Source organism: Palaemon carinicauda, chromosome 18 (assembly GCF_036898095.1).
Source record: "Palaemon carinicauda isolate YSFRI2023 chromosome 18, ASM3689809v2, whole genome shotgun sequence".
Taxonomy (NCBI): domain Eukaryota; kingdom Metazoa; phylum Arthropoda; class Malacostraca; order Decapoda; family Palaemonidae; genus Palaemon; species Palaemon carinicauda.
This window is the reverse complement of record NC_090742.1, coordinates 61,269,725-61,297,338: the sequence shown is the minus strand read 5'-3', so window position 1 is coordinate 61,297,338 and position 27,614 is coordinate 61,269,725. Positions and strand designations below refer to the sequence as shown.

The 27,614-nt window shown below is 44.1% G+C and overlaps 1 protein-coding gene across 2 annotated transcripts in view; it reads left to right on the top strand.

Annotated features, from left to right (window-relative positions):
• The first annotated feature begins 2,095 nt into the window (after window positions 1–2,095).
• The window catches only part of Pex6 (peroxin 6), a 77,489-nt gene continuing 51,970 nt past the window's right edge, over window positions 2,096–27,614 (top strand). Inside the window, exons 1-4 of one of the 2 annotated variants that reach the window (XM_068392423.1) lie at window positions 2,096–2,224; window positions 10,676–12,053; window positions 20,441–20,558; window positions 21,437–21,620. In XM_068392423.1, the coding sequence (XP_068248524.1) occupies window positions 2,223–2,224; window positions 10,676–12,053; window positions 20,441–20,558; window positions 21,437–21,620 (1,682 nt within the window). In that variant the 5' untranslated portion in view covers window positions 2,096–2,222. Of the gene's footprint in view, window positions 2,262–10,675; window positions 12,054–20,440; window positions 20,559–21,436; window positions 21,621–27,614 lie in introns of both variants that reach the window. The other variant, XM_068392424.1, reaches the window with a different exon arrangement.

Here is a 27,614-nt window from a genome sequence, read left to right as displayed (position 1 = left end):
TAGAAAACTTCACATAAAAAAATAGATAACATTGCGATACAGACAAGACAAATCCATTTAACCAGCAAATTCTAAATTTCTTACTTTTATTCTCGTTAAAGCTTCCCCAAAGGTAAAAAAAATACAAATATGTGACGAAAACGGTAGAGGGGAAGTCCCGGCTCCCATCCACTCGGGAAATTAATACAGTTTTCACAATATAATCACAATTCACATGGATTACTCTTTATAATTGTAATGACCCAATCATAATAACATATCAACCTTTCAAATAAACATATTTTTCAATAAATCAACTATTTCGATAATGTCAACAAACCTGGGTGCGTTCTCATTGGACAAACACTACACTTACCAGCGTAAACGAACGTTGGGTGCGTTTTCATAGGACAAACAAACCAACATTTAACAACGCTGTTACTGTTTTTAGTATGATATATTGTTAATTTATTCTCATCATTTATTTATTTCCTTATTTCCTTTCTTCACTGGGCTATTTTTCCCTGTTGGAGCCCTTGGACTTATAGCATCTTGCTTTTCCAACTAGAGTTGTAGCTTGGCTAATAATAATAATAATAATAATAATAATAATAATAATAATAATAATAATAATAATAATAATAATAATAATAGTTGGACATTGAAAGGTGTATTGAGGTGTGTTTTTATTAATCCGACTCACGAAGGTGGATAAAAAGAATTTGGACACTGGATCACTGTTACACACACACAAATAATGTTTAGATACAAACAGGCTTTTCTTTCAAACTGTTGTATACAAGACGTCAAAAATGATGGCTAAATATCTAGACAGATATATGTGTGTGTGTGTATGTGTGTAACCGGATACCATGAACAATAACTCCATACACTGGTTAAATATGCTATAATACGTCCTCTCTCTCTCTCTCTCTCTCTCTCTCTCTCTCTCTCTTTCTAATATAGTGTACTATTAAAAAAATTTTCATTTTCTATAACCGTTGATTTACCGTTCTCTTTCAACATCTATATTACAGGATAACTTCAACAACTCTAAAGGGTCCATTGATCCTGAACGAAATATAATTTATTCTAACACATTGCAGATATACCAATGCAAATTGCTACATTTAATTTGTTTATCAGTTTTAAATGGGCTTTTTATTTCCTTACATATTAGAGAGAGAGAGAGAGAGAGAGAGAGAGAGAGAGAGAGAGAGATTCCGTTCTCATCATCTGTGTCTTTCTTTAATTTATCTTGAGCCTAACCTCATGTTATATTTCATACATTCTAGTAAGCAAGCTTTGTAAGTACTGTTGTGTTCTGCTAATAAGGTCAGTGTCACCAGCATACTGTAGGTCAGCCAATTTCTTGCTACTAATCCAATCCAATCCTTCCCCACCATCCCCAACAGTTCTATGCATTACAAAATCTATGAGGAGGATAAACAACATAGGTGACAACACATTCCCTTGAAGTACACCACTGTTCACTGGAAATTCATTTAATAAAACTCCACTAACATTAACTTTGCACTTGCTGTGCTCATGAATAGACCTACTCAAATTTTAAATATTAAAGAACTCCATAATAACGTAGGATTCTCCACAAAATTGGGCCGGTGCACACTATCAAAGGCTTTTTCATAGTCCACTAATGCCATCAAAGGTGGTTTCTTATATTCTGCATATTGCTGTACCACACGTTTTAAAATGAAAATTTGGTCAGTTTAACTTCTACCATTTCTAAATGCTGCTTGTTCATATCTCTCTCTCTCTCTCTCTCTCTCTCTCTCTCTCTCTCTCTCTCTCTCTCATATATATATATATATATATATACACACACACACACACACACACACACACATATATATATATATATATATATGATACTCAAAACCCTATAGACTATTTAAAAAAAAACTATGGGGAATAAACAAAATATTTGAACTTGGAAATGTGAATCTAATTTCCATGCATTTCTTACTCTTGTGGATATTCCTCTGAATTAGTAATAGAAATTTTTACATTTGTATCTAGAAAGATAATACAAAATATAGAACGATTTATCAACGTTGTACTTCCTACTACAGCGGAACTGAAATTGAATAAACGTAACGATTTGAGGAGCCGTTTTAAGGATAGCATTAGAGTGGTACTACTGCTAGCCATTGTCAAAAAGACCGAATCTCTTCGTGATATGATGATAACTAAGCTGCAACATCAAGAAAAGCAACGGAGTCATGTAAATAATTTTATAACTCATTATCTCTACTCTTAAGGTACGTTGTTTTGTCAGTTAGGCTAGTACTGCCATGATTATGTTAGATTAGTATGGATGATTATAGAAAGCTATTATTAATAGTAAATTGTTTTGGGGAATTGTGGCTATAGACCTAGGTCTGTAGATTACTTCTAAATTTGAGGTTTTGCGATTTTTATCTTTGTTTTGTTTAATTCTCGTTTAATTCTTATTTTTAGGAGTAGTTGTGACCATAGCTATTATTAACAGTAAATTGTTTTTAGGAGTTGTTAGACTGACCTCGTATTAGCTTGCTAGGTTATGCTATAGAAGCACAGTATTAACGATTAATCAAATATCTGCGTGAGGTTGGAAGTCATCAGCATTTTTACGTAATGGGTAAAAGTTTATTTTGGGGTGTATGTATAGTAGCGGCCACCTGTATGTACGATGACGACTGACTAAGAATATAGCAACTTAAGGGGGCCGTTAGCCCCCCCCCCCCCTATTAGGTAAGTAGGTATGGATATGGCTTGTAGGTTAGGTTAGGGGGAAGAAGTTGAGGTTATTTAGTATCTCCTGCGTGCTTAAAAAATGAACACCAACTAATCTAAACTTAACCTAACCTAACCTACAAGCGGTGTACCTACCTACCTACCTAACAGGGGTGCTAACGACCCCCTTTACACTGCCGTATTCTTACTACATACAGGTGGCCGCTATCATACACACACACCCTGTAGAGACACATTGCTAACGAGTTATAACGTTTCTGTGTAAGTTTGGAAGTCTTAAGAATTATTACGTTAAAGGTAAAAGTTGACTTAATAGTGCCTGGTACCCTTGTGATATAAGCATGTTTTATAAGTTGTACATACTTCTGTATGTTTTTTATATGTGTTTTTCTGTTTATTTCATCATTGGCAAAATTTCACTTCTGTTGGACTTTGCAAATGTATTAGTAAAATGACCCAAATAGGTTATTGGTATATTCATGGTACCATGTCTATCGTAGTTTGTTTATTGGGTGATAATTTGTCTTATGCACTATCTTTTGATTAATTTATATATAATTACAACTTTCCAATTTACCACCTATTACAGTCAATTTCGCGGGGCGTACTAAGCCCACCACATTACAGACTGCAGCCACATAAGATACAATGCTCTATGTTAGGTTAGGTTAGTCTAGGTTGTAGACCGAGTGACAAAAACATCGATTACTCTATACATATTTCTTTACACTTTATTAATCATTAGCTATTCACGCTAAAATTTGTGCTAGACTTAAACACTCACAGTAAAAGACCGAGTGACTAAAACACCAATCTATAGAGACTTAACAGTTTGAAAAAATTCTCACAGTAAATGTTGAGTACTATTCACCAGTTAATTATCGAGATCAGGGACATCTGAGAACAGTGATAAATGTACAATAAGAGTTTGTACATTAGTAAATGAAAATTTGTGTAATTTCCAAATACTGAACATTATTTTTATTTAATAACATTTTGAAACATGAAAATGTCAGGTTCAGTTTTATGATTTGTTAAGAAAGGTATAATTACAACCAAAAAAAGTATCAGAATAAAATTGAATATTTATTTTTTCAATATTAAACTTACCCGATAATCATGTAGCTGTCAACTCCGTTGCCCGACAGAATTCTACGGGAGGGATACGCCAGCTATCACTATACTAGAAGGGGGTGTACTCACAAGCGCCACCTGTGGCCAGGTACTACAGTACTTGTTGTTGACGCCACCTCACTTTTTCCTCTGTCGTGCTTCCGGCAAGACGTTCTTGGATACGCTTATGATTTTGGAGTATTGTTCACGGTTTGGTGAAGTATTTCTCTAAAATTTGCAGCTATTCGCTATACTGGAAACTTCTATATTAGCTTAGTTAGCTTTTGGAATTAATTTGATTAATTATGGTGACGAAGAGAGTATGAACTCTCTTTCACCTTTAAATGGCCGACCCTTCCCTTAGACGGAAGTGTTGGTGTCTAAGAGAGTATAGACTCTCTTTCTTAATTTTGCTTAACAAAAGTTATAGATTTATTTTATATCTCTCCGCCTTTTATAGGCCTCTTCGATTAACTTCCTTTTATTATAAACTTATTAAAATTAATTTTTATATTTGTTTATATTCGACCTTTCCTAATAGTAGGCGGTCTTTTCTTGGTACCGAAGTTAATTAACATTGGGCCCGTCATTTCGGTTTTACCTGTTAACATATTTTGCTATTTTAATGTTTTTGAAAGAATTTCTTTGATAGTCTCGTACTGTTTTCAAAGTTGAACTAACGTTTTGTTTTGTCTCTGCAGTTGTTGACGTTCAGAACGTTCAACTTGCGCTCTATCGTCACGATAGAGAGAGAATTTTCACGGTGTCACGTTGCAGTAAGAGTAACCGTGTCTAGCGTTTTGTTCATTCTTTCTTAACTTAATGGTTTTAATTCTAATAAATTGGGAAATATTTCAGTTTTTTCCTTTAACAATAATATGTTTTAACGATATATATGATTGGGCTCTTCTCTCAGGTTCTAAGTCAAGAGAGAGAGAGAGAGAGAGAGAGAGAGAGGGAGAGAGAGATGGAGACGGAGGGAGAAAGAGGAGGATAAACGTTTCGTTCAAGCGAGTAACGTTGTTATCGTTTTTGCTCTTCTCCCTAGTCTCTTTAGGGGAAGAAGGTAAACGTTTCTAGAGTTTTTTCTTGTTCTCAAGCTTTATGCGGTGAGAGATTTTAAACGTAGTTTATTTGATCTAGTGTTTAGTCTCTTTCCAGCCACTGAATTATTTATCTTTCATTAGATTTTTCTGTTACATTGTAATTCTGTTTTCGCAATTACTAACTTTTGAGAAAGGATAGAATTGCGTGTTTCAGGTACAAACCACTTAAAGTTTCGAGTTCAGTGAAATAAGTGCAAACAGAAAATCAAAAGTGATAAGTGATTAGCGCAAAGTGTGTCAGTGTTGTGCGTGAGGGTACTTCTGTGCGTGCCAGTCGTCCTCCCAGTCCGGGACCTCTTGCAAGCTCCCAAGCCCAGGGGAGAAGCAATGTCGAAGGGCAAAAGGGTTCGGCAGGCCTTGATCGGCGCACAGAAGTATCCTCGGTGGTTGCGGGCGTGTCTTACAGAGACCGTCACTCCCACCCGCAGACGATTGAGCCCTTATTTTGCTCGTCTGCAGAAGAAATTTCGGGGAGAAAACGCTGGTCTCAGGTCTCAAGACCTCTTAAACGTAAAGTCCAGACCTATGCCAGACGTACGAAGTTAGAGTTCAACAACCCGGATGCAGTCATTGGGTTAGCTCTGACTCTCCTCAGTCATCAGGTGACTGCACACCTCCTAAGAGAGGTAAGGCGATGCCTCTACAGACCTCATCTTCTATTAAGGCTTTGCCTTAACAGACCTTATCGTCTGTTGATCCCAAGACGACTTTGCTGCAGTCCATGCAGTCGCAGCTTGCGGTCTTAATGCGTGAGTTTCAGGCTGAGGTTACCAGCGGTGGGCAGCAACCTCCGCCTCCTCCTGCGAGAGCTCCGCCTCCGCAGTCCAGTCTGCCAGGCGTACGAAGTTGAGGTTCCTCAGGCTACCTTACCGCGTTCTGAGTTGCCAGTTACCAGCGTTGTGCAGCAACCTTAACCTTCCTTAAGGCAACCTCAGCAATGGGAGCAGGAGTCTTATGCCTTACTTCCTCCGCTTCCGCTTGCGGTTCCACCAGCGAGGCAACAATCTCTTGAGGTACGACAACCTCTTCCATCAATGAGGCAGCCACCTCAGCACTCGCTGCAGCGACCACCTTAGGCTAGCACCTCAGGAACCTCAACTCGCGAGACAAGAACTGCGTTCTGCGCAGCCGCTACCTCAACTCTCGCAGCTCACACCTCAGGAACCTTAACTCGTTCCTCAGGAACCTGCTACTGCGCATCCGCAACCCTTACAGCAAGCGCAACTCTTAAGGCAGCAACCTCATGCTATGAGTCAGCCACCTCAACGCATGCATCTGCCATTTTTTCCTCAACTTGAGCTTCTTCCCATTCAACTTGGGAATAACAAATGACAATAATAACACCTCATTACTTTCATAACTTGCATTTGTAATCATATACATGTATGCCTACACAAACATTATGATAATGGAGGTTATTTGTATTACTTATATAAAAATATATATGTATTCCTTGCAATATATTTTTAACAAATCGCAAAATATGGCAAAAATATCTTCTAAACAAAAATGAATCATGAGTTATGAATGTAAGGTAATATTATGTTGATATTAAACCCCATGCAAGCATGCATGAAGTAATGCAGTGTTGCCAACAGGGCGAGTTTCCCTTTCCTGAGGTGAAGTAGATTATAGTACATTTAGTGTAGCTTAATTCTACGATTATCATGCCGGCTATCAAATTCATCAACAAAACAGTCTAAATCAATTCCCTCGGCACGTGCACTTTCAATGAACGGTAATGCGATATTACTCACTCTAGCACTGGTCATGGAATTTCTGAGAAATGTTACACGCCATGCAACACGCTCTGCTTACCTTACAGCATGCTCTACATACAGCATGCTCTGCATACAGCATGCTCTGCATACAGCATGCTCTGCATACAACATGCTCTGCATACCTTACCGCATGCTTCTCAGTCACACATCTTTGGTTGTTGCCAACTCACTAGACTGTCAAGCAGTTTCATAACGTTGCCTTCTAGTCTGCTGCTTTTGCACCAGTGAAACCCTCACTGAGAGAACTTAGCTTTTCTCGGATATGGTCCCTGTAGATGAGAAAGTGCTTTTCTCCCTCCTTCTGATATTCCCTTGAGGACTCTGTCATTTGGAGAGGAGCCTTTAGCTGCGTAGCCTCCTATGGACTTTTATTTAAGCATAACATGCTTCCAGGGAAGGTAATGGTTCCACTTCAGTCGCTAATCCCGTCTGTTACCACACCTGCTCCCATAGACCTTGAGCTGTGTTGCAAGACATGCAGTCCAAGCTTAGTCCTTGTTAGAGGATTTTTTGTTTACGGAGTCAATGTGTCACTGGGGAGACGTTCAACAACCAGCAGAAGTGACTTGTTGTGACGCAGTGCGGCAACCTCAGCAACCTGATAAGGAGTTGTCTGTACGACCCAGACAGTCTAGACAGCTTCGGGTTGTCACTGTACTTCCTCGCTTCCCCATGGTTGACAGTTCACAGACTGTGCAGCAGTACCATGATCTTGTGTCCGGCTCCGTCAGACGACTGGCTTTTAAGAGCTCCCACAAGTCGTCGCTGTCTGGAGATTCTCAAATGGACTATGGATCTGACCAAGGAACTGGGCCTCCTGGTCAATTTTGAGTAGTCTCAGCTCGTCCCATCCCAGACCATTGTCTCCTTGGGTATGGATCTTCAGAGTCGAGCTTTTCGGGCTTTTCCGTCGGCCCCAAGGATCTTCCAAGCCCTAGAATGCATCCAGAGCATGCTGAGAAGGAACCGATGCTCAGTCAGGTAGTGGATGAGTCTAACAGGGACACTTTCATCGCTGGCCCTGTTCATCGTGTTAGGGAGACTCCACCTCCCCCCCCCTTCAGTATCATCTAGCTGCTCACTGGATAAAGGACATGACGCTAGAGACGGTCTCAGTTCCTGTTTCCGAAGAGAGGAGGTCTTCTCTCGCGTGGTGTAAGAACAGCTTTCTTCTCAAGGAAGTCTACCTTTGGCTGTTCAGAAACACGACCGCCGTCTCCTCTCGGACGCATCAGACACGGGCTGGGGTGCGACTTTGGACGGACAAGAATGCTCGGGAACATGGAATCAGGAGCAAAGGACACTTCACATCAATTGCAAGGAGTTGTTGGCGGTTATTCTGGCCTTGATAAACTTCAAGTCCCTCCAGCTTAACAAAGTGGTGGAGGTGGACTCTGACAACACCACAGCCCTGGCTTACATCTTCAAGCAGGGAGGGACTCTTTCGTGGAAGTTGTTCTAGATCGCAAGGGACCTCCTCATCTGGTCTAAAGATCGAAAGCTCACGCTGGTAACGAGGTTCATTCAGGGCGGTATGAATGTCATGGCAGATCACCTCAGCCGGAAGGGTCAGGTCATCCCCACAGAGTGGACCCTTCTCAAGAATGTTTGCAGCAGACTTTGGGCCCTGTGGGGTCAGCCAACCATAGATCTGTTCGCTACCTCGATAACCTAGAGACTCCTGTTGTATTGTTCTCCGATTCCAGACCCAGCAGCAGTTCACGTGGATGCTTTTCTGCTGGATTGGTTCCATCTCGACCTGTATGCATTCCCGCCGTTCAAGATTGTCAACAGGGTACTTCAGAAATTCTCCTCTCGCAAAGGGACACGGCTGTCGTTGGTTGGCTCCGCTCTGGCCCGCGAGAGAATGGTTCTTAGAGGTACTGCAATGGCTGGTCGACATTCCCAGGACTCTTCCTCTAGGAGTGAACCTTCTAAGTCTACCTCACGTAAAGAAGGTACACCCAATCCTCCACGCTCTTCGTCTGACTGCCTTCAGACTTTCGAAAGACTCTCAAGAGCTAGGGGCTTTTCGAAGGAGGCAACCAGAGCGATTGCCAAAGCAAGGAGAACATCCACTCTCAGAATCTATCAGTCTCAAGGGGAAGTCTTCCGTAGCTGGTACAAGACCAATGCAGTTTCCTCAACCAGTACCACTGTAACCCAGATTGCTGACTTCCTGTTATATCTAAGGAAAGTAAGATCCCTTTCAGCTCCTACGATCAAGGGTTACAGAAGTATGTTGGCAGCGGTTTTCCGCCACAGAGGCTTGGATCTTTCCACCAACAAAGATCTACAGGACCTCCCTAGGTCTTTTGAGACCTCAAAGGAACGTCGGTTGTCCACTCCAGGCTGGAATCTAGACGTGGTCCTAAGGTTCCTTATGTCATCAAGATTTGAACCTCTCCAATCAGCCTCTTTTTAGGACCTCACATTAAAAACTCTTTTCCTCGTGTGCTTGACAACAGCTAAAAGAGTAAGTGAGATCCACGCCTTCAGCAGGATCATTGTTTTCACATCTGAAACGGCTACATGTTCCTTGCAGCTCGGTTTTTGCTAAACGAGCTTCCTTCACGTCCTTGGCCTAAGTCGTTCGAGATCCCAAGCCTGTCCAACTTGGTGGGGAATGAACTGGAGAGAGTACTTTGCCCAGTTAGAGCTCTTAGGTACTATCTAAAAAGGTCTTAACCTTTACAAGGACAATCAGAAGCCTTATAGTGTGCTATCAAGAAACCTTCTTTTCCAAGTTCTAAGAACTCAGTTTCTTACTATTCAGGCTTCTGATTAGAGAAACACATTCTCATCTGAAGGAAGAAGACCTTGCTTTGCTGAAGGTAAGGACACATGAAGTTGGAGCTGTGGCTACTTCAGTGGCCTTCAAACAGAGCCATTCTCTGCAGAGTGTTATGGATGCAACCTATTGGAGAAGCAAGTCAGTGTTCGCATCATTCTATCTCAAAGATGTCCAGTCTCTTTACGAGTACTGCTACACCCTGGGACCATTCGTAGCAACGAATGCAGTAGTAGGCGAGGGCTCAGCCACTACATTCCCATAATCCCATAACCTTTTAACCTTTCTCTTGAATACTTTTTATGGGTTGTACGGTCGGCTAAGAAGCCTTCCACATCCTTGTTGATTTGGCGGGTGGTCAATTCTTTCTTGAGAAGCGCCGAGGTTAAAGGTTGTGATGAGGTCCTTTAGTATGGGTTGCAGCCCTGTATACTTTAGCACCTTTGAGTTGATTCAGCCTTCCAAGAGGAACGCTGCGCTCAGTAAGGAAGACGATCTTATTAAAGGCAGAGTAACGGTTCAAGTCGACTTCCTTACCAGGTACTTATTATTTCATTGTTATTGTGGATAACTGATTATATGAAATACGGGATACTTAGCTATCCTTTAGTCTTGTACACTGGTTTTTCACCCACCCCCCTGGGTGTGAATCAGCTACATGATTATCGGGTAAGTTTAATATTGAAAAATGTTATTTTCATTAGTAAAATAAATTTTTGAATATACTTACCCGATAATCATGATTTAATTGACCCACCCTTCCTCCCCATAGAGAACCAGTGGACCGAGGAAAAAGTGAGGTGGCGTCAACAACAAGTACTGTAGTACCTGGCCACAGGTGGCGCTTGTGAGTACACCCCCTTCTAGTATAGTGATAGCTGGCGTATCCCTCCCGTAGAATTCTGTCGGGCAACGGAGTTGACAGCTACATGATTATCGGGTAAGTATATTCAAAAATTTATTTTACTAATGAAAATAACATGTTTCTGCTTCATGAAATATTGAATACTACTGTGTGCAGGATATCCCTTCTAAGTTGAGGATTTGTGTATCATTGCCTTCCTTTTCAAGTGGATCATATTCTGTTTTCATTTTAATGGTGTTTTGTAAATATCTTTACATATTGTATGTTGAATTTTATATTCCAGGTTAACAATGGATGAAAATCAAGTTGCCAGAAGAGGACTTTGTGATTTAGCTATTCTTTTGTATGTTTGCTCGCTGTTGAAAGCGACTCGTCCCCACATAAGAAATCCGCTTGTCTACGCAACAAAAGTAGCTAGAGGAAGTTGTACAAAGGTCGTCTTGAAAGTGCTTAAACATTCGCTGAAAAGTTTCCACAGAAAAGTTAAGCCAAATGGAGTCGAGTATGATCTCAACTCTGTGGTGCTTGTTAGCCCGAAGACTGCGTTTTCCCTCAGTGTCAAGAATTGCCAGTGGGTAAATGCAAACTTCCATACCAGGTGTTATGAAGACCATTTAAAGCAGGTTTGTGATACCAAAAATAGATGGATTGTTTTCCACGTATCACCAGAGATTCCCGATGACTTGTGCATGGTTTCTCCTATCCTCTATTATAATGTGGTTAAGAACCAACACAATGTGGAAGTTACCGTTGAGCTCACAAATGATTTTCAGTATTGTATGTCATCAGCTTTTCAGAGGGTACTAGTGTTGTGGCATAATGCAAACAGTAAAGAACCCTTGGTGTGTGAAGATACGAATTTCCAAAGTAGCCCACGACAAGCACTTGAGGTACAAGTAAAATTTGTTGAATCCCTCCATTATAAATGTGGAAACTATATAGATAAAATAATTAATGATTATTTTAGCCTACCAAAAGCAGTAACATTTGATGATGTTCTTGTGATTCCACTGCCTAGCCATCTTGCTTATGAATTTGCTCACAGTAATTGCATTATCCCTCCAAAGTACATCTTTATTAAAATCTGCTCTGTCAAAGGGAAGGACAGAAAGAAAAGCCAGCAAACAATGCTTGTGAGAAAGAATGTCACAAGCCTGTATCTTAGTGGTGCACTACATTGTACTGTTCCTTCTTTGACAGAAACCATCCAGAAAGATGGTAAAGTAAAAATACCTCCGGTTTTAGATAGCATTTTCTGTAGGTTGAAATTTGTCATGGAAATGGAGAGAAGCAGAGCAAAAAATCTTTTTGATTTTGATGCCAGTTTCCAAGTTTGTACAGAATGTAATGATAAAAGTGAAGTATGTAGTCCATGTACTCCAATGGCATCGTCTACAATAACAAAAGAGAGGGACTCTTTGGTGACCGAATCGGTTGCCAGTGCATCTGTCTTGTTTATTGGACCTCCTGGTAATGGAATTGAAGAAGCAGTTAACTTTTCAGCCTCTGATTTTGGTTTAGAAGTTCTTTGGATTGATTCCTGGCATTTAAAAGGGGACACAAGTGGAACGACTGAAGCGCGGCTACGCCAGACTTTTCTTCGGGCATCAACGCATGGCCATTGTATCCTTGCTCTGAAAAATGTTCATTGCATTGCAAAGGTACGTATTGAAACTACACCCTTCATGTTGTCTGGATATAGCAGAAGTTATGTTTATAGGTACTTATTGTATTCCTGTTACCCTGTAACCACTTACTGGTTATATGTATGTGCAATGAGTGGATGATTGCTCATATACCTTTATAATTAATAGCTTAATCTTCATGATTGGATAGGATGAGAATGTTAATACAGAATAGCTGTGCAATTAATTCATTTGAAGATTTGATTCTAATTAACCGAATACAAAGTCCTCAACTAACAAAAATTCATAGATACAAACAAATCCAACTGAAATTATAAATCTCAGATATTGTATCAAAAGTTTGTATACAGTACAGTATCTATCTAGTACGTTTCTCTCGAAGATATTGGTGAAGTTGTAGCTACATTAGTGTCAGCCGAGTTCCGAATCATCGTTCATCGCGATAAACCGATGAAAATACACACACGTGTGCTTCTGGTATGTCGTGAAAAAAAAACAACATCCCATGAGATGATAAACAATAATTGGTCGGACTCGGGGACACATTTTCATTATCATAGAGATGCGCAATTATTTCAGAGAGAGAGAGAGAGAGAGAGAGAGAGAGAGAGAGAGAGAGAGAGAGAGAGAGAGAGAGAGAGAGAGAGAGAGAGAATTGTTTAGCGAAAATTTCAATCTTTGTTTGCTTTTTATTGACGGCAAATATTGTCTAGTTTTATAAGGATTTGGGTGTTTATATTTTGGATTATATTGCAGGAGTTTGGAGAGAGAGAGAAAAAGATCTACTAAGTCCTCTTTTCTATCCTTGAATGTTTCATATACTGCAATTAGATAAAAGAAATACTATAACCCTTTTATCCCCAAAAGGACGTACTGGTATGTTTCACAAAAGCCATCCATTTACCCCCATAGACGTACCGGTACGTCCAAGCAAAAAGATATTTTGAGAAAATTCAGGCATTTTCCAAGTGAGTGAGACCAACCTGACCTCTCTATGACAAAAATTAAGGCTTTTAGAGCAATTTAAAAAAATAATATACTGCAAAATGTGCTGGGAAAAAAATAATCCCTTGGGGGTTAAGGGTTGGAAATTTCCAAATAGCCTGGGGGTAAAGGGGATAATAAAACAATATTGTATAATTTGATACAGTAAGCAAAATGGCATTTACAATAGCTGGGGGAATCGTAGGCATGGGAATCAGGTTAGGCCTACTCTAAGATAAATTTTTTTTTCTTTTTTTTTAACTTTTATTTAAAATAACAAAATACAATATTTACATTTTGTCAATTAAATAGTTGAACACATGAATTCCTTTGTAACAAGTTTTTCAATATTAATCTTACCCGATGATCATGTAGCTGTCAACTCCGTTGCCCGACAGAAATCTGCGGTCGGGATACGCCAGCGATCGCTATACAGGTGGGGGTGTACTCAACAGCGCCATCTGTGGTCAGGTACTCAAGTACTTCTTGTCAACAAGACCTCAATTTTTCCTCTGTCGTGCCGCCGGCAAGACCTACATGGATACGCTGTTGATTTTGGAGTCTTTTGTTCACGTTTTGGTGATGTATTTGCTCTGAAATTTAGCCTTCGCTGTACAGGAAGCTTTATCCTTAGCTTAGCAAGCTTTTGGAATTAATTTGATTCATTGGTTAACGATCTTTGCTTTACTTTGGAATTCCCCCTTGACTACCTCTAAATTCAAGATGTCTGACCATTCCCAAGTTCCTAAATACAGGCAGTGTAGTGTTAGGACTTGTAATAGGCGTCTTCCGAAGGCCTCTATAGATCCTCACACCGTATGTTCCAATTGTAGGGGAAAATCCTGTCAATTGGAAGATCGATGTGGGGAATGTGCTGGGCTTTCGGAATTCGATTTTAATGAATTCCTCAGATATACACGTAGGTTAGAGAAGGAGAGAGATAGGAGGAGTTCTTCTCGCTCTGTGGATTTTTCCTCTCCCCATGCCCCTCAACCTTTTCCTTCCCCTGTGGTGGTGACTCCCGAACCTGCTACGAGTGCTCAGCCTGCAATGGCTGATATGTTGCGTGCCATTCAGGCTCTCGGTGATAAGGTGGAGTCGTTGGTTAGTGACCGCAATCAGCTCTTGGCAGATGTCAGAGAGCTGAAAGCGAAGAGTGCAGTGGGAAGTGTTAGTGCTAGTGCTGTGCATAGTGTCAGTGTCAGTGTTGCGCATGAGGGTACATCTGTGCGTGCCAGTCGTCCTCCCAGTCCGGGACCTCTTGCAAGCTCCCAAGCCCAGGGGAGAAGCAATGTCGAAGGACCAAAGGGTTCGGCAGGCCTTGATCGGCGCACGGATGTATCCTCAGTGGTTGCGGACGCATCTGCTAAGGATCGTCCCTTCCACTCCCAGACGAATGAGCCCTTACATTCCTCGTCTGTGGAAGAGGTTTCCAGGAGGAAACGGTGGACCAAGGTCTCACGACCGCTCAAACGGAAGGTCCCTTCCGAGCTAGTCCAACGGCCCAGGTGTAGCCACTGGGTCAGTTCGGACTCGCCGCAGTCATCTGATGACTGCACACCTCCCAAGAGAGGTAGAGTGGTCCCTCAACAGGCCTCTGCACCGTCTGTTGTTGCTCCAACCACAGTAGACCCTAAGTGGTCCATGCTGCAGACTATGCAGTCTCAGCTTGCGGCTTTTATGCAGGAGTATCATGCCGAGAAGGTTAACACCTCTCCTGTTATCCTACAACCCGCAGAGGTTGTGCGCTCAGCAGATACTGCGGCTGCCTGCTCCCTACCTGTGAGAGCTCCTCCACCGATGCGCAGTCCTCACTGCCAGACGCATGTTCTTGCTGCACCATCTGCTAACATGCGTGAGCTGCCGCATCAGGAGTTGCCGGGTTCCAGCACTATGCGGCATTCTCCTCAGCCCATGCAGCATGCTCTGCAGACCTTACAGCATGCTCCGCATACCATGCAGCATGAGCCGCATACCATGCAGCATGAGCCGCATACCATGCAGCATGAGCCGCATACCATGCAGCATGAGCCGCATACCATGCAGCATGAGCCGCATACCATGCAGCATGAGCCGCATACCATGCAGCATGAGCCACATACCATGCAGCATGAGCCGCATACCATGCAGCATGAGCCGCATGCCTTACCTCATGCTCTGCATACCATACCGCATGCTCCTCAGCCCACCGCAGACCCTCCCTCACACCGGCCCTCTGCTTTTGTTGTTGCCAGCTCACAGTCTGTCCAGCAGAGGCATGATGATGGATCCGCAGGTACGCATGCACCCGTTCTGCAGGATTCAGCCGTTCAGCTTGCTGCTCTGCCTTTGCCACTCACTACTCAACTGTCGGATGAGGAGGTATCGGAGGATGAAGCTGCTCATCTGGATGATCCTCACTCTGATGTTGAAGGACACAAGTCTTCGCCACCCTCCTTAGACTTTCGCAAAGTCCTTGCTTTGTTCAGAGAATTATATCCTGAACACTTTGTGTCTGCAACCCCTCGTTCTCCTCCCTCCGAGTTTGCTCTGGGCATGCAGTCTGCTGCGCCTGCCTTCACCAAGCTTGTTCTCGCCAGATCTTCAAGGAGAGCTTTGAGGGTTATGGGGGATTGGTTGCATTCCAAGAAGCAACTGGGAAGGACCTCTTTTGTGTTTCCTCCTCCCAAGCTGGCTTCTAAGTCGAGCGTCTGGTATGCCACGGGAGAGGAACCTGGCTTGGGGGTTCCTGCCTCTGCCCAGGCCGACTTCTCAAGTCTGGTTGACTCTCCCCGCAGGTTGGCTATGAGACGTTCGAAGATCTGCTGGTCCTTTTCCGATCTTGATCATATGTTGAAGGGAGTCTTTCGTGCCTTCGAGATATTCAACTTCCTCGATTGGTGTTTGGGAGCCTTAAGCAGGAAGACTTCCCCTTCTGACAAGGACTCGGCCATGCTAATCATGTCCAGCATGGACAAGGCAATACGGGATGGGTCTGGTGAACTTGCGGCTTCTTATGTATCAGGGGTCCTCAAGAAGAGAGAACATCTGTGCTCCTTCTTATCTGCTGGTATCACTCCTTGCCAGAAGTCAGAGTTGCTGTTTGCTCCTCTCTCCAAGTGTCTGTTTCCGGAGGAGTTGATTAAGGGGATGGCTGCCTCTCTTATCCAGAAGGATACGCATGACCTCATGGCTTCTTCTGCACGTAAGGCTAAAACCTTACCTTCCGTGCCTAGACCCTTCCGCCCTTTAGCAGTTGATACACCTGCTTCTAGGTTCATCCCGCCCTTTCGTGGCAGAACCTCCAGCAGAAGAGGTACCCGTGCAGACAGTCACCGTGGCAAGTCCAAGAAGGGTTCCAAGTCCGCAAAAGGCAAGTTTTGACTGCCTTCCTCACCAGACAGCAGTAGGAGCCAGACTCAAGACCTTCTGGCAAGCTTGGGAGAGCAGAGGTGCAGACGCTCAGTCTGTGAAGTGGCTAAGGGAGGGATACAGAATTCCGTTCTGCCTCAATCCCCCTCTAGCTACATCTCCCATCAACCTCTCTCCCAACTACAAGGAGAAGGACAAGAGGCTAGCGTTGCAACAAGAGGTGTCGCTCTTGCTACAAAAGGAAGCAGTGGTCATAGTCCGGGATCATCAATCCCCGGGCTTTTACAACCGTCTCTTCCTGGTAGCCAAGAAGACAGGAGGTTGGAGACCGGTGCTGGACGTCAGTGCTCTCAATGCTTATGTCACCAAGCAGACGTTCACGATGGAGACGACGAAGTCGGTCCTAGCAGCGGTCAGGCAGGAGGACTGGATGGTCTCATTAGACCTGAAAGACGCATACTTTCACGTCCCCATCCATCCAGACTCCCAACCTTTCCTAAGATTCGTCTTTGGAAAGGTTGTGTACCAGTTCCAAGCCCTGTGCCTTGGCCTAAGCACGGCACCTCTTGTGTTTACGCGACTGATGAGCAATATTGCGAAATTCCTTCACTTAGCAGACATCAGAGCCTCCCTCTATTTAGACGACTGGCTTTTAAGAGCTCCCACAAGTCGTCGCTGTCTGGAGAATCTCAGATGGACTATGGATCTGACCAAGGAACTGGGCCTCCTGGTCAATTTAGAGAAGTCCCAGCTCGTCCCATCCCAGACCATTGTTTACCTGGGTATGGAGATTCAGAGTCGAGCTTTTCGGGCTTTTCCGTCGGCCCCAAGGATCAACCAAGCCCTAGAGTGCATCCAGAGCATGCTGAGAAGGAACCGATGCTCAGTAAGGCAGTGGATGAGTCTAACAGGGACACTTTCATCGCTAGCCCTGTACATCGAGTTAGGGAGACTCCACATCCGCCCCCTTCAGTATCATCTGGCTGCTCACTGGATAAAGGACATGACGCTAGAGACGGTCTCAGTTCCTGTTTCCGAAGAGATGAGGTCTACTCTAACGTGGTGGAAGAACAGCATTCTTCTCAAGGAAGGTCTTTCGTTAGCTGTTCAGACCCCCGACCACCGTCTCTTCTCGGACGCATCAGACTCGGGCTGGGGTGCGACATTGGACGGACAGGAATGCTCGGGAACATGGAATCAGGAGCAAAGGACACTTCACATCAATTGCAAGGAGTTGTTGGCGGTTCATCTGGCCTTAATAAACTTCAAGTCCCTCCAGCTAAACAAGGTGGTGGAGGTGAACTCCGACAACACCACAGCCTTGGCTTACATCTCCAAGCAGGGGGGGACTCATTCGAGGAAGTTGTTCGAGATCGCAAGGGACCTCCTCATTTGGTCAAAAGATCGAAGGCTCACGCTGGTAACGAGGTTCATTCAGGGCGATATGAATGTCATGGCAGATCGCCTCAGCCGGAAGGGTCAGGTCATCCCCACAGAGTGGACCCTTCACAAGAATGTTTGCAGCAGACTTTGGACCCTGTGGGGTCAGCCAACCATAGATCTGTTCGCTACCTCGATGACCAAGAGGCTCCCATTGTATTGTTCTCCGATTCCAGACCCAGCAGCAGTTCACGTGGATGCCTTTCTGCTGGATTGGTCCCATCTCGACCTGTATGCATTCCCGCCGTTCAAGATTGTCAACAGGGTACTTCAGAAATTCGCCTTTCACAAAGGGACACGGCTGACGTTGGTTGCTCCCCTCTGGCCCGCGAGAGAATGGTTCACAGAGGTACTGCAATGGCTGGTCGACGTTCCCAGGACTCTCCCTCTAAGAGTGGACCTTCTGCGTCAACCTCACGTAAAGAAGGTACACCCAAACCTCCACACTCTTCGTCTGACTGCCTTCAGACTATCGAAAGACTCTCAAGAGCTAGAGGCTTTTCGAAGGAGGCAGCCAGAGCGATTGCCAGAGCAAGGAGGACATCCACTCTCAGAGTCTATCAATCTAAATGGGAAGTCTTCCGAAGCTGGTGCAAGGCCAATGCAGTTTCCTCAACCAGTACCACTGTAACCCAGATTGCTGACTTCCTGTTACATCTAAGGAACGTTAGATCCCTATCAGCTCTTACGATCAAGGGTTACAGAAGTATGTTGGCAGCGGTTTTCCGCCACAGAGGCTTGGATCTTTCCACCAACAAAGATCTACAGGACCTCCTTAGGTCTTTTGAGACCTCTAAGGAACGTCGGTTGTCCACTCCAGGCTGGAATCTAGACGTGGTCCTAAGGTTCCTGATGTCATCTAGATTTGAACCGCTCCAATCAGCCTCTTTTAAGGACCTCACATTAAAAACTCTTTTCCTCGTATGCCTAGCAACAGCTAAAAGAGTAAGTGAGATCCACGCCTTCAGCAGGAACATAGGTTTCACATCGGAAACGGCTACATGTTCCTTGCAGCTCGGTTTTTTGGCTAAAAACGAGCTTCCTTCACGTCCTTGGCCTAAATCGTTCGAGATCCCTAGCCTGTCCAACTTGGTGGGTAACGAACTGGAGAGAGTACTTTGCCCAGTCAGAGCTCTTAAGTACTATCTAAAAAGGTCAAAACCCTTACGAGGACAATCAGAAGCCTTATGGTGTGCTGTTAAGAAGCCTTCGCTACTAATGTCTAAGAACGCAGTTTCTTACTACATCAGGCTTCTGATTAGAGAAGCTCATTCTCATATGAAGGAAGAAGACCTTGCTTTGCTGAAGGTAAGGACACATGAAGTGAGAGCTGTGGCTACTTCAGTGGCCTTCAAACAGAACCGTTCTCTGCAGAGTGTTATGGATGCAACCTATTGGAGAAGCAAGTCAGTGTTCGCATCATTCTATCTCAAAGATGTCCAGTCTCTTTACGAGAACTGCTACACCCTGGGACCATTCGTAGCAGCGAGTGCAGTAGTAGGTGAGGGCTCAGCCACTACATTCCCATAATCCCATAACCTTTTTAACCTTTCTCTTGAATACTTTTTATTGTTGTTTTTGGGTTGTACGGTCGGCTAAGAAGCCTTCCGCATCCTGGTTGATTTGGCGGGTGGTCAATTCTTTCTTGAGAAGCGCCTAGGTTAGAGGTTGTGATGAGGTCCTTTAGTATGGGTTGCAGCCCTTTATACTTCAGCACCTAAGAGTCGTTCAGCATCCTAAGAGGACCGCTACGCTCAGTAAGGAAGACGTACTTAATAAAGGCAGAGTAATGGTTCAAGTCGTCTTCCTTACCAGGTACTTATTTATTTTATATTGTTATTTTGAATAACTAATAAAATGAAATACGAGATACTTAGCTTCTTTGTTAACATGTATGCTGGTCTCCACCCACCACCCTGGGTGTGAATCAGCTACATGATCATCGGGTAAGATTAATATTGAAAAATGTTATTTTCATTAGTAAAATAAATTTTTGAATATACTTACCCGATGATCATGATTTAAAGGACCCGCCCTTCCTCCCCATAGAGAACCAGTGGACCGAGGAGAAAATTGAGGTCTTGTTGACAAGAAGTACTTGAGTACCTGACCACAGATGGCGCTGTTGAGTACACCCCCACCTGTATAGCGATCGCTGGCGTATCCCGACCGTAGATTTCTGTCGGGCAACGGAGTTGACAGCTACATGATCATCGGGTAAGTATATTCAAAAATTTATTTTACTAATGAAAATAACATTTCTTCAATTTTTCCTTATACAAAATTGACGTAAACCATCTCACATAATTTAATCTTCCTCTAAGAAAACCAAGAGTATCATTTTCACTAAGTTTCTGCATACGGCTTATCCATATGCAATACACATAATTACAAATTAGAAGAACTGCTAAAATTGAACAAAATTCGACTTAAAGCTTCTGGGAATGAAGTTGAAGGCCTTCTGTACATGCATTCTACTTTATATGGAAATCACACCCTTCCCTCTCATTCTTTTACATTATTATGATTTAAGGTTTTTCTGTTTTTTATATTCTAAATTAAAAGTTTTATGAAGGTGTACTATACAGTATTTATTCTTTTCCTTTAAAAATCCAACCAACTTACAGGATAATGATGGCAATGATGATGGACGTGTGGTAGGAGCGTTGAAGGAGGAAATGATTAAATTACAACAATCAAATGTTGTTGTTGTTGGGATAACTCCTCAGCGGTCTTTGATCTCAGGTACTATGTTAACAAAGTCATATTTAAAAAGTTTTTTATCTTTGGGATATTTGTTATATGATTTTATTTAACTGTAAATTTATTCAGTTTGATTTTAAGATTGCACTTTTTTCAATATGTACATGATTTTTTTTCTTTTAAATGAAAAGTAGAAAAAGGCAACCAATGCTTACTTTGTTGAAAGTTTAATGGCCGTTCTAGCCTTGTGAAAGCTATACTTTCAGGTTTGTATGGTTAGGAAAAAATATAAATTATTTAAAAGATTTGCTATATTTGAAATATACAGTATTATGTACAGTAAATTCATTACTTCACTTTGCTATTTCTGAATTTTGGTTCAATTGAAATATCTCTTTACAATGGCATAGTTATTGCATTCTGTTAGATGAGAGTGACACTGTTAAAAACTGGTTACAGTTTTAAGCAAACATTTTCAGCATTTATTTTATAATAAAAGTCATAGCAAAACTATTCTTTTCCTTTTGAGGAAATTTTGTTCTTTGAAAATATATTCAGTAACACACACCACGAGCACAAAGGAAAACACTAGCCATCGCGAGAGGAGCCGAAGGTTAACCACAAACGTGTGCGACCAGAGGTAGAATGGTTGATGGCGACCTGGGAAGGTCGCCTGAGGTGTCCTGCTAGGGCATGCTGGGAAACAAGAGAGGTCAGGGTTGCGCACATGGAGAGGGATGTTGGGAGGATATAGGCCTCTTGGTGGGGGAAACTCTGGTCGGTGAGCGGCGCTCTAGAGGTTATCCTATACTGTACATTGGTCGGTGGTAAGTATGTTAGGAAAAATACAATTTTCTTAGAAATTGTCATTTCTTCTTATGTACATTTTGTGGATTAATTGCATTAATTACCATTTACAGCTGATTTGTGGAGTATTTGGAGCCACCAAGAAATTGTTGAAGTACCAGACCTTTTGCAGAGAAGTTTGATGTTTGACTGGCTCTTTTCACTGTCAGTGCCAAAGGACAAGATTAGAATTTTAGCGCAACGCACAGCTGGCTACATTTATGGAGATTTTCAAGCCCTTTATGTTGCAGCTCAGAGGTTAGTGAGAAATAATGTATGGTAATATGTGATACTTGGGGTCCATTATGTTGGGGAATAAAACTGTGCTTGTTTGTGTGAAAGAACAGGATAGAACATCAGTAAGAGGATTGAAAGACAAGTGATATATGGGAAATTTCTGAGAATAGATAGATAGAAATTAAATAAGTAAACAGATTAAAGGAATACTAAGGTGTGTCCTCAAACAAGGTAACACAGTATGAACCCAACACCATGGTGCAGTGGCTATATCGTAGACTAATATTTGATATCATTTGGTATGTGGTTACTACCTCACCTAGGGCAACTTAATTGTGTTAGCTAAGATGACTCGGAAGTAAAAAATGTCGGTACAAATAGTCAAGGAAAGCATATTTGTTCTGCACTATATACAAACCTTACGCTCATTACATAGGAGTATTATTTTGGTGACAGCTGAAACCAGCCGTTAAAGCTTTTGCAAGGAGTAACTACCCTCCACTAGTTAGCGGAGGGGTGTAGCGGGGTTAGATCAACAGCCCCGCTCACACAAGCACTAGTAAACAATCATCAGTTTTTATTTCGGCTCGGTAGAGTAAAGACGTACACTTGCTCTCCCGTCAAAAGCTTTTAGCCGGTTTACGATTAAAAGCAACTGTCCTAAAAGTTTAAGAATTCCTTTTTTTTTTTCAGATGGTGACCCTGGACTTCTTTTTTGTGTGAACTCTGTTGCTTCCCTTAGCGAAGCGACGGTGCCCACCTCTGAGGAAAGTCTCTAACATTGCCGCTTGTGGCAACTTCTTCCTTTCTTGGGTCTTCCTGCTAAGGAATGGTTCTGAGAGTGTTAGAGTTTTCTGCAGCTTTGTTTCTGCTCACCATCATTTCTGCTGTTTCAGCATAGGAATTAGAGGAGTGGCAAACTGGTTCCCTTCTGGGTTTTCAGTCGGGATGATCCCTTCAGGGTGAACCCAGAAACTAGCTTTGGCTACATTTCACAGGCAGCACTCAATGCTGACCTTCAACTAGAGCTCAGCTCATTGACGGCAAGCAAAGAACACTGCCCGGAGGTCAATCTCCAGGTGTTGTATAGGGAAAGGCATCTTCCACCTGGTGTTGAATAATTTTCAATATTTAACTTAGCCGGTGATTATATAAGCTGCAGCTCTGCTGCTCGACAGAAAACTCTACGTAAAAAATCCGCCAGCGATCGCTATGCAGGTAGGGGGTGTACTTCAACAGCGCCATCTGTCGTGCAGGTACTCAGTACTCATTGTAAACAAAGAACTCAATTTTCTCTCTGTCGTGCTACCGGCAAGACCTACTAATTCGCTGTTGCTAACTGGATTTGTTTTCACAACTATTTGGTGAAGTACACTATTCTAGTTTTGAGCTTTCGCTGTGCAGGCTTTCTCTTCAATAAATCCTTGCATTCTTTTTTTGATATCGGATTATTTGTTGATGACTTTGGATAGTTTTTGAATTCCCCTTTGACCAATTCAAAATGGCTGACCCTTCTCAAGTCCCAAAATTCAGGAAGTGTAATGCTAGGGACTGTTCAAGGCGTCTTCCGAAGGCCTCTATCGATCCTCACACCGTTTGTTCCAATTGTCGGGATAAAACCTGTCAATTGGAAGATCGATGTGAGGAATGCGTTGGGCTTTCGGAATTCGATTTTATCGAATTCCAGAAATATACACGTAGGCTAGAGAGAGATAGAGTCAGGAGAAGTTCATCTCGTTCTGTTGATTTTTCCTCTCCTCATGCCCCACAACCTATTCCTTCCCCTGTAGTGGTTGCTCCTGATCCCCCTTCTGGCACTCAGGAACCTTCGATGGCTGACATGATGCATGCCATCCAAGCTCTGGGTTAGAGAGTTGAGTCCTTGGCTAGTGACCGTAACCAGCTCATGGCGGACGTCAAGGAGCTGAAGTGTAAAAGTGCAGTGGGAAGTGGTAAAGTGAGTGATAGTGTTGTGGATAGTGTTGCGCTTGAGGGTTCGTCTGTTCGTGCCTGTCGTCCTCCTAGTCCGGGACCTCTTGCAAGCTCCCAAGTCCAGGGGAGAAGCAATGTCGTACGACCAATGGGTTCGAGAGGCTTTAATCAGCGAACAGACGTTCCCTCCGTGGTTTCGGGCGTATCTACCCAAGATCGTCCCACCCACACAAAGACGAGAGAGCCCATTTATTCCTCGTCTGCGGAAGAGGTTTCTCGTAAGAAACCATGGACCAAGGTCTCACGACCTCTTAAGCGCAAGTCGGTCCCTTCCGCGCAAGTCCAACGGCCCAGTTGTAGCCACTGGGTCAGTTCGGACTCGCTGCTGTCTTCCGATGACTGCTTACCTCCTAAGAGAGGCAAAGCGGTACCGCCTCAGGCAGTTACACCGTCTGTCGCCGCACCTGCTACTGCAGACCCTAAGTGGTCTTTGCTGCAGACCATGCAGTACCAATTAACGTCTCTAATGCAGGACTTTCGTGCGGAGAAGGTTGCTGCTGCACCAACCTCTTGCCTACAACCAACCACACTCTCGGTTGTGCGTCCTGTGGACGCTGTGGCGACCTTCTTGCGCACTCCAGCTGAGAGAGTCCCGCCACCCATGCGTTCCAGTGTACCCTGCCAGCCGCATGTTGACGTTCAGCGACGCACGGAACCTTCCGTTGACGTTCGCGAGGTACAACAACCGTCAGAGTTGTTTTGTTTTGACGCGGAGCGTCAACCTCCGCAACCCAGTGTGGTTACCTCTGCTCGCCCACATCAGACTAGACAGTCTGGAGTAGACGCTGTGCGTCCCCGCGCTGCTATGGTTTTTGCCAGCTCACAGACTGGGCAACAGTTCCATGACGTTGCGTCCGGTTCAGTCACGCGTGCACCCGTGCGACCGGACTCAGCTAACCAGCCGATACCTACTCTATTGCCGCTTCCTCCTCAATACTCGGATGATGGAGTCTCTGATGATGACGATGCGGCACACGTTGATGAACCACATTCGGACCTTGACGAGCCCAAGTCCACGCAACCCTCTTTGGACTTTAGAAAAGTTCTTGCTCTGTTCAAAGAGATTTTTCAATATTAAACTTACCCGATAATCATGTAGCTGTCAACTCCGTTGCCCGACAGAATTCTACGGAAGGGATACGCCAGCGATCACTATACTAGAAGGGGGTGTACTCACCAGCGCCACCTGTGGCCAGGTACTGCAGTACTTCTTGTTGACACCACCTCAATTTTTCCTCTGTCGTGCTTCCGGCAAGACCTATATGGATACGCTTATAATTTTGGAGTATTGTTCACGGTTTTTGGTGAAGTATTGCTCTAAGATTTCAGCTTTCGCTATACTGGAAACTTTTCTATTAGCTTAGATAGCTTTTATATTGATTTGATTAATGGTTAACGATCTTTTGCTTTATTTGGAATCCCCCTTGACTAGCTCTTTGATTCAAGATGTCCGACCTTTCTCAAGCCCCTCCCCAAAGACGATGTAGGACTTGTATTAGGCGTATTCCGAAGGCCTCGGTTGATCCTCACACCGCTTGTACCGACTGTAGGGGAAAATCCTGTCAGTTGGAAGATCGATGTGAGGAATGCGCCGGACTTTCGGAACTTGATTTTGTTCGATTCCTTAAATATACCACTAAGTTAGAGAGAGAGAGAGTTAGGAGGAGTTCGGCTCGCTCTTCGCTTTATTCCTCACCTCATGATCCTCAACCTTTTCCTCCCCCTGTAGTGGCTACCCCCGAACCTACTATTTGTGCTCAGCCTGATATGTCCGATGTTTTACGTGCCATTCAGGCTTTAGGTGATAAAGTGGAATCGGTAGTGAGTGACCACAAGTTCCTCTTGTCGGACGTCAAGGAACTTAAGGTGAAAAGTGCAGTGGGAAGTGGTAGTGCCAGTGCTGTGCCGAGTGCTAGTGTCAGTGTCAGTGTTGTGCGTGAGGGTACTTCCGTGCGTGCCAGTCGTCCTCCCAGTCCGGGACCTCTTGCAAGCTCCCAAGCCCAGGGGAGAAGCAATGTCGAAGGGCAAAAGGGTTCGGCAGGCCTTGATCGGCGCACAGAAGTATCCTCGGTGGTTGCGGGCGTATCTTACAGAGATCGTCACTTCCACTCGCAGACGATTGAGCCTTTATTTTCCTCGTCTGCAGAAGAATTTTCGGGGAGAAAACGCTGGACTCAGGTCTCAAGACCTCTTAAACGTAAAGTCCAGACCTCACGAGTTCAACAACCCGGATGCAGTCATTGGGTTAGCTCTGACTCGCCGCAGTCATCAGGTGACTGCACACCTCCTAAGAGAGGTAAGGCGATGCCTCAACAGACCTCATCTTCTGTTAAGGCTTTGCCTCAACAGACCTCATCGTCTGTTGATCCAAAGATGGCTTTGCTGCAGTCCATGCAGTCGCAGCTTGCGGTCTTAATGCGTGAGTTTCAGGCAGAGAAGGTTACACCTCCTCCTGCGAGCGCTCCTCCTCACCGCAGTCCGGTCTGCCAGACGTACGAAGTTGAGGTTCCTCAAGCTACCTCCATGCGTGAGCTATCGCGTTGGGAGTTGCCAGTTACCAGCGTTGTGCAGCAACCTCCACCTTCCTTAAGGCAGGAATCTCTTACCACGCGACAACCTCCTCAACAATGGGAACAGGAGTCTTATGCCTTACAACCTCCTCTTCCTTTGAGGCAAGAGTTTCTTGCAGTAAGACCATCTTCGAGGCAGCAACCTCTTGAGGTACGACAACCTCTACCATCCTTGAGGCAGCCACCTCAACTCTCGCAGCTGCTACCTCCACTTTCCTCAAGGCGAGAACCTCAACTCTCGAGGCAAGCACCTCAAGAACCTCAACTCGTGAGACAAGAACTGCGTTCTGCGCAGCCGCCACCTCAACTCTCGCAGCTCACACCTCAAGAACCTCAACTCGTGAGACAGGAACCTGCTACTGCGCATCCACCTCAACCCTTGAAGCAAGCGCAACTCTTGAGACAGGAACCTCATGCAAGGAGTCAGCCACCTCAACGCATGCACCTACCATCTTCTCCTCTACTTGACCAGTCTTTGCAGCCTGAACCTCAGGTTTTAATACAGTCGCCTCTCACCACACTTGCTCCTCAAACCGCCGCAGAACCTCCTTCATCCCAGCTTCATGACTTTGTCATTACCAGCCCTCATCCTCTTCAACAGAGACTTGAGGATGAAACCGCAAGTGTTTATGCACCCGCTTGTCAGGATTCTGCTGTTCAGCACACCGCTGTAACTTTACCTCTCGCTTCGCAACACTCAGGTGATGAGGTTTCTGAGGAGGAAGCTGCGCACCTAGATGATCCCTCTTCGGACGTGGAGGAACCCAAGTCATTACCACCCTCCATTGACTTTCGCAAGGTCCTGGCTCTTTTCAGAGAGGTTTACCCGGATCATTTTGTTTCTGCTACCCCTCGCTCTCCTCCATCTGAGTTTTCTCTAGGCATGCAACCTGTTAAGGCGGCCTATACTAAGCTCGTCTTTGCTAGATCCTCTAAGAGAGCTTTAAGAATGTTAGGGGATTGGTTGCAGTCCAAACAGCAACTAGGGAAGACTTCATTTATGTTCCCTCCTACTAAGCTGACTTCTAAGGCGGGCGTATGGTATGCCACAGGAGAGGAACCAGGCTTGGGAATCCCTGCCTCTGCCCAGGCTGACTTCTCAAGTTTGGTTGACTCTCCACGTAGATCGGCTATGAGGCGCTCTAAGGTCTGCTGGACCTTTTCCGACTTAGACCACTTCTTAAAGGGTGTCTTTCGCGCCTTTGAGATTTTCAATCTTCTCGACTGGTGCCTGGGGGCCTTGAGCAAGAAGACTGCCCCTGCTGACAAGGACTCAGCCATGCTTATAATGTCCTGTATGGATAAAGCAATTCGCGATGGGTCCGGCGAACTTGCCTCAATGTTTGTTTCAGGAGTACTCAAGAAAAGGGAACAACTTTGTACTTTTCTTTCCACTGGCATCACCTCTTGTCAAAGGTCTCAGTTACTTTTTGCTCCGCTTTCTAAGTTCCTG